The 12,012-nt window shown below is 36.9% G+C and overlaps 1 protein-coding gene across 2 annotated transcripts in view; it reads left to right on the top strand.

Moving 5' to 3' along the window:
• INTS7 (integrator complex subunit 7) overlaps nucleotides 1–12,012 on the top strand; it is an 88,211-nt gene that overhangs the window by 3,838 nt on the left and 72,361 nt on the right. Inside the window, exons 2-4 of one of the 2 annotated variants that reach the window (XM_082399752.1) lie at nucleotides 6,815–6,944; nucleotides 8,116–8,262; nucleotides 9,396–9,533. In XM_082399752.1, coding sequence (XP_082255878.1) covers nucleotides 6,815–6,944; nucleotides 8,116–8,262; nucleotides 9,396–9,533 — 415 coding nt within the window. Of the gene's footprint in view, nucleotides 1–6,814; nucleotides 6,945–8,115; nucleotides 8,329–9,395; nucleotides 9,534–12,012 lie in introns of those variants that run through there. The other variant, XM_082399753.1, reaches the window with a different exon arrangement.

Here is a 12,012-nt window from a genome sequence, read left to right as displayed (position 1 = left end):
TCAGACTCTTAACTCAAAGCCACATAAAAACCAGCATTATAAAGGACTGATTGTTAAAGCCTGGCTGGTGATCCCTTGATGGACTATGAACGGATCCAAAAATCCAAGGCCCTTCTTTAGTTCTTACTGAAATCCATAGACTCATTTTTACATATGGCTAAAAGCTATTATTTTGTAACTTACAAAGTAAGTTATTAAATATTCCTAAAAGTTGGTATTCATAAAAATAATTTGTTTATGATTCTAAATCAGTATTCTTTGTGCATATTGCACAATATTGTGTACATTCTCACCATGTATATTTACAGATTCTAAAGTTTGGGGGAAGGATGCTTTATTATTAATGCATCATCAGTTGAATTGACTATCCTATTAGTTGTTTTTATTCTTGCTTTTTAAATATAATTTACTGAGATGTTACCGTGATCAGTTTACTAAGCTGTGGGTTATGAGATTGCCTTGGTGTAATGTGTGGTGCATACTTGTGTTTGTATTTCTCCCCTCCCCACCTCACTTTTAATAGACTTTAAGATGTTATGGTTTAAGATGTTAGGGTATTATGGTTCCATTTTGAATCATTCTCACCCTTTAGCTAAAGCAAATGTATACAACAAATTCTCCTAAAATGTGCTTGCATAGTAGTGTGTATTGGCAGTGTTCTTTGTAGTGGATATTAGTCATATTGGTGGTCACTTAGCATCTTGTGAACATCCTATGCTTGAGGAATGGCTCACACCACAAACACTGTCTCATCAAGGTGGAAGCAAAAGCTCACTTTCCTGGTTTCCCTTTTAAGAGCGCAGGAGAGGATTCCCTGGCTGTCCAGTGGTTAGGACCCCATGCCCACACTGCCGAGGGCCCAGGTTCAATCCCTGGTTGGGGAACTAAGATCCCCACAAGCGGTGCAGCCAAAAAAAAAAAAGCACAGGATGTGAACTAGGCTCTGCCAATCAGACAAACCTCCTCCAGGCTGTGTGATTTCGTTTAGAGATGCAAGAAGGCAGAGTTGAAGAGTACTTGCAGTTTCCCTGGCAGCAGCAGTGGCTGCAGAGTCCATAGTGTACGGTAGTAGCAGCAATGGCTACTACATTCCTAGATGATAGGAGAGCTAATTCTAGCATCTGGTGCTTCGCAGCAACAATAGTGTACCTCATCTAATCAGTTTGGCAGTGTGGAGTTAGGTGTTCTTAGGAGTTTTGCCTTGAAACTGCTTATTACTTTAGTAAACACTCAATAGAAACTCATTTCCTGCCTAATCAGTCAGAGTTAGCTTCTGTTGCTTGCAGCTAAGAACTCTGACTGATACATGCTACCTAGAAATGTATGCTATTTTGAAAACTTGATGTATCACAAATCCCAAGTTTACCATAATTTACGTTATTTCTCTTCAATTCCTTGGAATTTGTCATCCCTCAGAATTATACCACTCTGAAATCCCATTCAAATATCTCTTCTTTAATCTTAACCTCTGTCCTCTAGTTGCTTGCTAGAAATGCATTTTAGTGTAATAATTAGGACCAGATTGCCAGGATTTGAATTCCATCTCTGCCATTTATTAGCCGTTGTTTCTTAGGCTAGTCGCTTAACTATTCTTTACCTGTGTCCTCATCTTTAAAATGGGAATTATTGAATAATACCTAACTTCTGTGAGTACAGTGAGAGCTTAATACATGTAAAATGCTTACTAGAGTATCTGGCACAGAATAAGCACTTAATATGCATCATCATCATCATCATGATTAACTGCTATTTTAACCATTCTTTATTTTCATTCAGACCTCAGTATACTCACCTCTCTACTTCCCTTACCTCTCAATCCCTTTGTGTTTTTACTTCTTTATCCAGTTTAGATTTTATGGTCCCTCATTTCATTAATTTCATTAAGTTTCTAACCAGTACTTTAAATTCTCATCCAAGGTTCTGTTTTAGTCATGTGTGCCCAAAGGCAGCCAAAAATTGCTCGAGAAAGTCATACAACTTTTGTATGTGGCTATTATCAGAAGTGAAACAAACCCAAACTGGCCTTCAACACAGACCTGCAATACTACAATGTTTCTTTAGTCAGGATTCTCTCACCTTCTTTAGTGACATTTCAGATCTTTAAATTTTCAAAAAAAACCCAAAACCCCAGAAATCCTGGGTTTTATGTGGAATCTCATTTCATTTTTAAGATTTGACAATGAATTCAAAACCTTTGAAAACATTGTATCATAAAATTACTCTGAGGGCCAGATTCAGCAGCCTACTAGTTTTCAGTCAAATAAGATAAATGGCAGAGGATAGCTTGAGGATCTACTCGCCTACCTTCTCAAAACAGCTAAATAGATGCCTGGGCCTCCACTGAAGAGATTTGGTAGGTAGGAGAGGAACCCTAGTATAGACATTTTTGAAAAATTTCACAAGTGTTTCTGATGCAGAACCAGAGCTGATAAACCACTAGTGTAGCAAAATGTTCTGCACATTTTAAGTGAGAAATACGTTTAGAATAATGAATTTCATTGCTGCCAAATGGATTTTGACTGAATAAGCAATTTACGGACAACTTATTTTAGTTCTTCCTAGTCTACCTGCATGTTGCAACTAAGTTGAGCACTGTTAAACTCCAGGCACTGAAAAGGAAGAGATCTCTGTTTCTTTGGTGGGAGAATAAAAAGTAAAATGTAGAAACAGCAATCACATCCTTCCACAGTGGGTCTTACGGTGACATTCTTATGATCATTGGTCTTCTGATCAGGGTATTTTCCCTCAGATTTGTTGTAGCTAGCAACAGAAGTAAAGTGAATAACCTCTTAAACCCCTCTAAGAATAAGATCTGCTTGTGCTGAGCTGCTATTTTCAGGTGCTTGGCTTATACTGGAGTTGGAATTGACCTAGAGCAAGCAAGCTGGGTACCATACTGCCCCAGCCTAGGATTGTTGCTGCATCGCAGGCCTTAATGCGCTTCTCTCTTCTCTCTTCTCTTGCACCCTAGCTTCTGACCTTCTGAGCCAGCCTAGCTTCTCATTTCCTCTCTCATAAAACTCATATCAGAAAATAAGCGAGACATTTACTATTCTTTAGCTCATGTACCCTGATGGCTCTGTTATAGGAATGAGGGTCTACTTTATCTTAAAGAAATAAAATTTGACCACACTAGAGAAATCAAAACCTTTCTTTGACCAGATGCAAAATTATCTTTGGTACATTTTAAATCAGCATGTTTAAATAAATGATTTGGTCTGTGGTCCTGTTTTTAAAGGGAAGGTGAAGCGGATCATATTCTGTTGAGGAGACTCCCTGTACGTAGACCACTTCCTACTTTACCTTTTTCATCCCAACCAAGGTTAATTTATTACAAACAGAACTTTACTAACCTTTGTATCACTCAACTCTTGAGAGAGAGAAGAGAAGGAAACAAGTCCAATTACTGTGGGTTCTCCCAGCATTCCCTTCCCCCAGCACACGTACATAAACACACATCTCTTCCTTCTCTGTTCTCACACCTCCATCCTCGGACTTGCCTTTCTTTTTCTCCCCTTCCCTTGTGTCCTTCACTGCCCTATCTGTGTGTCCCTTGACCCCTTTTTCAAGGATACAGGAGCCATTGCCAGTAACCTACAGTGTCTCTGTTGGTACTGTGCATTTAGTGGAAAGAAGACTCCTAGAGCTTCTAGTGGCAGTTCTTGTGTGTATGGAAGTTGGTGGGTGAGGGGTGTAGGGAGAGGGGAGCAGGCAAAGAAGGGATATGTTCTAAATATCTCAGTTAGAAATTAGAGTTAATTTTGAATTAATTTTCCCAGAGGAACTTCTATTATAAGTGGTTATTAGATTATGGAGTACTATGAGTACTGATAGTGCTATTTTTTTTCCTATGAGGAAATATTTTCCAAGTACCAAATAACTAACATGAGTGCACCTATAGAACTTAACTCATTAGTAAGTTGTAGAAATTGCATGTGCAGATTTACTTTGTGGTTGTCTTATGTATTGGAACAAAGTGGCAACCAGTAAAGAGCCCTCTGTCAACTGGGGGAAAACCGCACAATGTAAGAGCTGTGAGTTGAGTTTTATTCAGCGTCTCACTGAGGACTATAGCCTTGGAGACAGCCTTCCAGATAGCTCTGAGGAACTGCTCCAAAGAGGTAGATGGAGAAGTCAGTATACATGTGATTTTGGCTAAGGAGTATGTGCAATCCAGCATATGTCTCGGTAGACGGTTGCTGCTAGTCTAAGGAACAGATATCTCAGTTAATGATTTTAGTGCTTTTCTAAGTGTGGGAAGATGCAAGAATCTGGGTTCATAAAAATTTTTTTTTCCTGAAATATAACTATCTAAGGGCCTGTTTTGCCTGTTTTCCCTAAAGCACAGGGTGCCTCATCTTGTTCTTTGTCCTAAATTCCTTTCAGGGTGTGCTGTAGGTCAGCGACTTAATCTTTGTAGAACTGAATGGCAAGCGACATTCCTTGTTTTACACCTCAGACATTTCCTTTGTCATTTTTTAACAGTGAACAAACTTTACTGAACAGAGATGTTCTAGGGCGCTTATTCTTGTGCAGATATAATCAGCATTTTGTAAATGGCAAAATACGAAAAGAAAAATATTTGGAGGTGATACTATTAATTCCATATCAAGATACTCATTCTTAATGAATTTTTTAAAGGATTGAACATTAACTCCTTTTATTTGTTGGATTTTAAAAAAAATCAGATTCATTGAGGGAATTCCCTGACGGTCCAGTGCGCTTTCACTGCCGTGGGCCCAGGTTCAACCCCTGTTCGGGGAACTAAGATTGCACAAGCTGTGTGTGGCGTGGGGGAAAAAAAAATCAGATTTCTTTGAGGTATAATTTGTATATAATAAAATCCACCAAATGTATGCAGTCATGAAACCACTACCTAGAACAATTCTTTCACCCCCAGAACTTGCCCTGTGCCCCTTTGTGGTCAGTTCTCTTTCTTTAGCCTCTGGCAACCACGTTCTGCTTTCTATTCCCATAGTTTTGCCTTTTCCAGAATGTCATATACAGTAGTCTTTTGGGACTGACTTCTTTCACTTAGCATAATGATTTTGAGATCCACCCATGTTGTTGTATCAGTGATCGGTTTCTTTTTATTGCTGAGTATGAGTCCATTGTATGGACCACAGTTTGTTTATTCATTCACCAGTTGATAGACTGGGTTGGGTTGTTTCCAGTTTGGGGCTATTACGAATTAAGCTGCTGTGAACATTTGCATACAGATCTTTGTATGGACAGATATTTTCAATTCACTTAGGTAAATATTTGGAAGTAAGATTGCTGAGTGTATAATAAGTGTATATTTATCTTTATAAGAAATGACCAAACTGTTTTCCAAAGAACTGTATAGTTTTGCATTCCCACCAGCAATGTATGAGAGTTTTAGTTGCTCCATATCCTCTTATCACTTGGTATTGTCGGTCTTTTCTGCCATTCTAGTGGATGTGTAGTGGTGTCTTACTGTGGTTTTTAATTTACATTTCACGGATGACTAACAATGATGAGCGTCTGTTCATGTGCTTATGTTTGCCATCCTTATTTCCTCTTTAGTGAAATTTCTCTTCAAATCTTGCCCATTTTAAAAAATTAAGTTTTCTTTTTATTGAGATATAAGAACTATGGATGAAGTCCTTTATCAGATACATGTTCTATAAATATTTTCTTCCAGTATGTGGCTTGTTTTTTTATTCTCTTAACAGTATATTTTGAAGAGAAGTTTTTTGTTTTAATAAATTTATTTATTTATTTATTTTTGGCTGCGTTGGGTCTTCGTTGCTGTTCACGGGCTTTCTCTAGTTGCAGCAAGTGGGGGCTACTGTTCATTGTGGTGCGCGGGCTTCTCACTGCAGTGGCTTCTCTTGTGGAGCGTGGACTCTAGGTACGCAGGCTGTAGTAGTTGTGGCACGCGGGCCCAGTAGTTGTGGTTTGCGGGCTCTAGAGCTCAGGCTCAGTAGTTGTGACGCAGGGGCTTAGTTGCTCTGCAGCATGTGGGATCTTCACAGACCAGGGCTCGAACCTGTGTCCCCTGCATTGGCAGGCGGATTCTTAACCACTGTGCCACTAGGGCCACCAGGGAAGCCGAGAGCAGAAGTTTTTAATTTTGATAGAGTTTAACTTATCACTTTTTAATTTTATGATGTTTTTAATCTAAAAACTCCACTTTTTTTGTTTTATCTAAGAATTATTTGCTTAACCTAAGCTTATAAAGATTTCCTCTGTATTTTCTTCTATATAATTTATAATTTTAGCTCTTACATTTAGGTCTATGGTTCATTTTGAGTTAATTTTTGTATATGGTGCAAATTAAGGATTGAGTTTCTTTTTTCTTTTCTTTTTTTAAATTTCCCTTCTGATTTCTTCTTTCACTTCTTTCAGTGATTCATCTTATTGATTATTTATAAGTGTGTTGCTTTATTTCCAAATATTTGGGAATTTTTAGAGATTTTTTTCTTACTGATTTTGAATTTAATTCCATTATGGTCAGAGAACATACATAGTATGATTTCAGTCCTTTTAAATTTGTTGAGGTTTACTTATGGCCCCAACTATTTTATCAACTCAATCTTTTTTAAAAAATTGTTTCTTTTTCATTATTCTATATCTAAAAGTGACACTTTACCAAATTACTATTTCATATGCCATTTTTATTTTTGAAAAGGTAATGAGTTACAATTGTACTTTACTTAATTGTTAAGAATGATTATTACTTTACTGTGTAAATAATTTTACTCTGTAATAGTGTGTTGATATTTGCTATTTTTGCCTTATTGTAGCCACAAATTTGTAATCTGTTCTTCCCTTTTTATGCTCTTCATAGGTCTAAGATCTGGCAAACTTGGTGAACAGTGTGAAGCAGTTGTCCGCTTTCCCAGGCTCTTTCAGAAGTATCCATTCCCCATTCTCATCAATTCTGCTTTCCTAAAGTTAGCTGATGTTTTCAGAGTTGGGTAAGTCTTTTTAAGGCCTTGGTGTCCTAAAGCACATTGTTCATATTTCTTTGTTTTATATTGTGGTCTGTATTCTTTTTGCCTTTTAGGACTTCCACATGGTTCATTACCATTTTAATGGATGCACATGGCAATTTGCAAGAAATTTTGGTGTGAAATTTAATGGCATTTTAAGCAAAAGTGAAGGATATAAGTCAGAGAGTACTTATGTCTTTGGGGACAGGATAATTCAAAATTAAGGCAACCTTAATATATTATTGTATATTTCAGAAATATCTGTGGCTTTGTGCAGATAGTTTGGAGAAGTTTCTGATTTAACAGTTTATTTTATAACATGAGATTACATGTTACATGAGATTATGGGTCACTGTGAAGTGCCTGAAACATCTAAGCAAGCACTGAATATACACCTACTTTTTTCTCTCTGCCATTCCCTCTCCCACTTCTTTCCACCCTTCTCCATGCATTCATGTGCTTATACACACACCAAATCAGACTTGGAGAAATGATGTTGTAGAATTAGCTTGAGAGGAAGATGACCATCTCCTTGATTATAATATGACTGAGGAGATTGAGTTTGGGTCCAGGGCTTCTCTTTATGTTAGTACTGTTTTGGTGCCTTGCAGCAGGACTGCAGGCTTTGCTAACTGCTTATGCTTAGTACGCATCTCATGTACAGTTGGCCCTCTGCAACTAAGCGTTCTGCATCCATGGGGTCTACCAACCATGGGTCAAAAATATTTGGAAAAAAAATTCCAGAAAGTTCCAAAAAGCAAAACTTGAGTTTGCCACACATTGGCAACTATTTACATTGTATTTACATTTATTTATATAGCATTTATATTGTATTAGGTATTGTAAATAATCTAGAGACGATTTGAAAGTGTGTGGGAGGATGTACAAATACTATGCCATTTTGTATAAGGGATTCGAGTCTCCAAGGGTTTTGGTATGGCAGGGGGTGGTCTGGAACCAGTCCCCCTCCCCACCATGGATATCACAGGATGACTGTACAGACTTTAACTCTTTCAGTGGTAAGACAGAGAATATTAAGATTGAAAAACATTGGCCTATTGCTAAAATTTATTAATATCATTAGTGTTGCTTTGATTCCTAATTAAATATTACTTTATAAAGTGATCTAATTTATTTTATCTGTGGTTTTTCATAGAAACAATTTCCTGAGGCTATGTGTTCTTAAAGTTACTCAACAAAGTGAGAAGCATTTGGAGAAGATTCTAAATGTGGATGAATTTGTGAAGAGGATTTTCTCTGTGATTCATAGTAATGATCCTGTAGCAAGAGCCATCACACTCCGGTATACTCTGTTATGCTAATGAGTCACCACAAGATTGTTTGAGTTGTGATTATATATCCCCAAAAGGCAATATATTTACTTTTATCATTTCTAATATTAAGAATTTATTTTTATATTTTCTACTAACAGTCAATGAGAAAATATGGTAACCATCCTAATCTGTAAATGCCTTGCAGCTAACCATCTATGATACTGTTTCGGTAACTCACGTTTGAAATATTTCTCTTTGCGGGTGGATGTTCTGATCTGATAACTCTAAGGTGAATGTGGCTTAGCCTCAGCTTATTTTGAACTTTTACCTTCCTGACCTTGTCCTACTGTTTCATGTCAGTTTTCTGTATTCATCCTTGGTTATGTGCTTGTTTTTGTATATGATAATTTATATCTGGACTCCTTGGAGAATGCCAGATATAACCATCTTAGTTTCTTCAGCCTTTCCTTTTCTTTCTTGGCATTAAACAAAATTTTTTTTTAAGTTTTGTTAGAATTTCATTTTGTAAGCCTTATATCCAGCTTGAACCAATATCCTCATTTTAGGTCTATCATCTGTGAAATTATATGCGTAATTTTTGGATTGTTTGAAACTCACTTTCCTAAACTCTTCCTTCCTCAGTTCTGATATGAGCCCCAGGGGGCATTCTCCTCTCTTCTCTTGATATTGAGGAGAGATTTGAAAATCATGATACAAGTAATCACTGATGTTGAAAAAAAGACTGAGAAGTCTTACTTTTTACTTTGCGGATCTGCTGAATAACAAAAGTATTGAACTCTTAATGCTTTGCTAAAATGGACTTCTTCATACAACATTGGAAAATTGATATTTTGATGCTTTAATAATTTAAAAGTTTCTTTTTCTGGGCTTTCTTTGGTACTTGGCATGTACTTCAAGGTGATTTTTAAAAGTTTTGCTTGTGTTAAATAAGCCATGTTAGTTTTTCTGACATATTGAAGTATGGAAAAGTGTTTAGAATTTGAGTCACTGCTTGATTTCTAAAATTGATACTTTATTAACCTGAGATTTATGGAATGACCTGTAAACTTTAGTTTTGGTAATTTAGCTTTGCCTGTTTCTTCCTTTTCTGACCTTGAGCTTATTGTATTTCCATTCTTCTTGGGTTTCTCTGTTTGTGCAGGATGTTGGGAAGTCTGGCATCAATAATTCCTGAGAGGAAGAATGCTCATCATAGTATTCGTCAGAGTCTGGATTCACATGATAACGTAGAAGTTGAAGCTGCTGTTTTTGCTGCTGCTAACTTCTCTGCACAATCAAAGTAAGCATAGGCCTTTTATAATTTGGCTTCCCAGGAAGAGGTTTTGAAGGAATAACTCATCTGTGTATATAAAACACTAAGGGATACAGAAAAATGTAAATGGCAAGGTGTATTTTCCAAGAGGGTTTCCGTCATGTTGGGAAAACAGGACTTAAATCCATAAAACAGAAAAGTTAAGTACAGATGTTGGCATTAACTGTAAATGAAATTAGAGCTTCCAGAAGGACAGGATCAGCATGGGATTAGAGTAGTTGGGGAAGGCTTCATTGGGGAGCAGAAGCTTTGTCTACTGAACAGCCTTCCCCAGACATACAGTCCTAATACTAAATTGCTGCTTTCTTACTGTCTTCTCAAGTTTAGCTTTTTGGCAGTAGAACTGTGCACAGTTTGACAGAGACAGTAACTTGAGTTGAAACCAATTTTAATTTCTTTGGGATGTCATAGTCTACTGTCTTACAAAACAGTATATCTATGTGTGTGTGTGTGTGTGTGTGTGTGTGTGTGTGTATATTTTTTTTTTTTGGATGAAATGTTGACCATAGTTTTATTACTGTGTTTGACTTGCTTGATTATCCTCTCTAAAAAATATATATTATTCCCTTTAGTGACTGATGGGGAAGTAGCATTGCTTTCTGGAGGACATTTTGGTAATATGTATTTTGCTTCAAACATGTACATTCCTTTGACCTAGAAAATCCACTTATAAGAACTTACCCTAAGGAGTCAGCAATGTGTACTGATATTTACTTACAAGGATGCTAGTTATAGGGTTATAGTAACCAAAAAAATTAGTAACAATTTAAATTCCAACCAGTGTGCTAATAAGATAGATATGACCGTACAACAAAATACTATATCAGCTTTTGTAACGAATATATTTTAGAAATATATTTGGAAATAGGTTACATAATAGGTTATATGATATTATAGATTTATTTAAAAAACAAGTATTTATATTTATGGAATAGAGAAAAGACTAGAAGGATATATATCGAAATATTGTCTCTGGTTGGTAAGATGGTTATCTTATTTTTGTTTTCTTTTTTACGAATTTTTGTATATCCTGCTAGGAGCAAGTTTTGGTTTTATAATCAGATGACTAATGAATTTTTTTCAATAAAAAGTAGCATTTACATTAAGAGCCTCTGCTAAATTTGGATAAGACTTGAAAGAGTTAATCACCAGCTGTCTTCCTTTATACTTTATTAGTACATACACATTCATCTCTTCAGCTGCTCTTACGAAGCCTTCAGAATTCCAGGATTACTCATTGGAAAAGGAGATTAGAGAATAGAAAGCATATAGTTTTTAATTCACTGATCGAAAGTAGTAGGTGTGGCAATAATTGAGGAAGAGAAATATCTGAGTAAAGACAGTTCCTATTTGTGCTTTTGAAAGTTGGCATTTTTTTCTTATTGAATTGATGACCAGTAAACATTTAATAGTTTATGTAGAAGCAGTTTTTCACATACCAGGCTTCAATATGGTATACTTGTGATTTGTGATGTTTAAAAATACCAAATTAGTGCAATAGGAAAGTCTGAAGGACCTATCTAGATGTATCAGAGTGTGAATAAGGAAATACGTCTTTTTCAGATTAGCATTTACCTCTTCCCCCAGAAATGATGACCTGGCTTGAGATCAAATATCTCAACCAATACTGATGGATTTTTATGTTAGTATCTCCATCAATTTTGGATCTTAAGCAAATTAGAGAAACTGGCCAAAAAAGACCTTAAGAATTTATTTAATCCTGTTTCCACCTGTCTGCTACCACAACCACATGTGACTTGTTCTGAAAAAGGTTATAATTTTTAAGAGCTAGTCCCAGAGCAGGAGTTGCAAGCCCAAATGCCTTCAGGGACCAGGGAGGCGTTGTCAATGAGAGAGGTGACTTCACGTGGTGACTGTGGTGAACTGAAGGGTGCACTCACCATCTAAAAGGAGTAGCCCCTTGGTACCAGTAGATGGTAACAGTGCAGGAGTGTATGACCAATGGTGTGACATCAGAATTTGGGGGTGGGGGGTGGTGGGAAGAAGCTGGAGAATCGGATTATTCTGTTTATTTCACCATACGAGACTATATATTCTTAACATATTCTTAATGCTGACATTAAGAATTAAAAAAAATATTATTAGACCAAAAAAAAAAAAAGAAAAGAAAGAAAACTGCAGGTTTCTAACTTGCAGTTTATTGACCATAGAGGAGTGTAACAGACTTTTAAACTTTGAGTTGTTATAGAAGTTATTATATAGTTAGTGGGACTTCCCTGGTGATGCAGTGGTTGGGAGACCACCCGCCAATGCAGGGGACACAGGTTCAAGCCCTGGTCTGGGAAGATCCCACATGCCGTGGAGCAACTGAGTCCATGCACCACAACTACTGAGCCTGCGCTCTAGAGCCCACGAGCCACAACTACTGAGTCCGCGCACCGCGACTACTGAATCCCGCGCGCCTAGAGCCTGTGCTCCACAGCAA

This window comes from Balaenoptera borealis (genome assembly GCF_965194805.1).
Source record: "Balaenoptera borealis genome assembly, chromosome: 1".
NCBI lineage: Eukaryota > Metazoa > Chordata > Mammalia > Artiodactyla > Balaenopteridae > Balaenoptera > Balaenoptera borealis.
The sequence above is the reverse complement of the archived record's forward strand: the minus strand, read 5'-3'. Positions and strand labels throughout refer to the sequence as shown.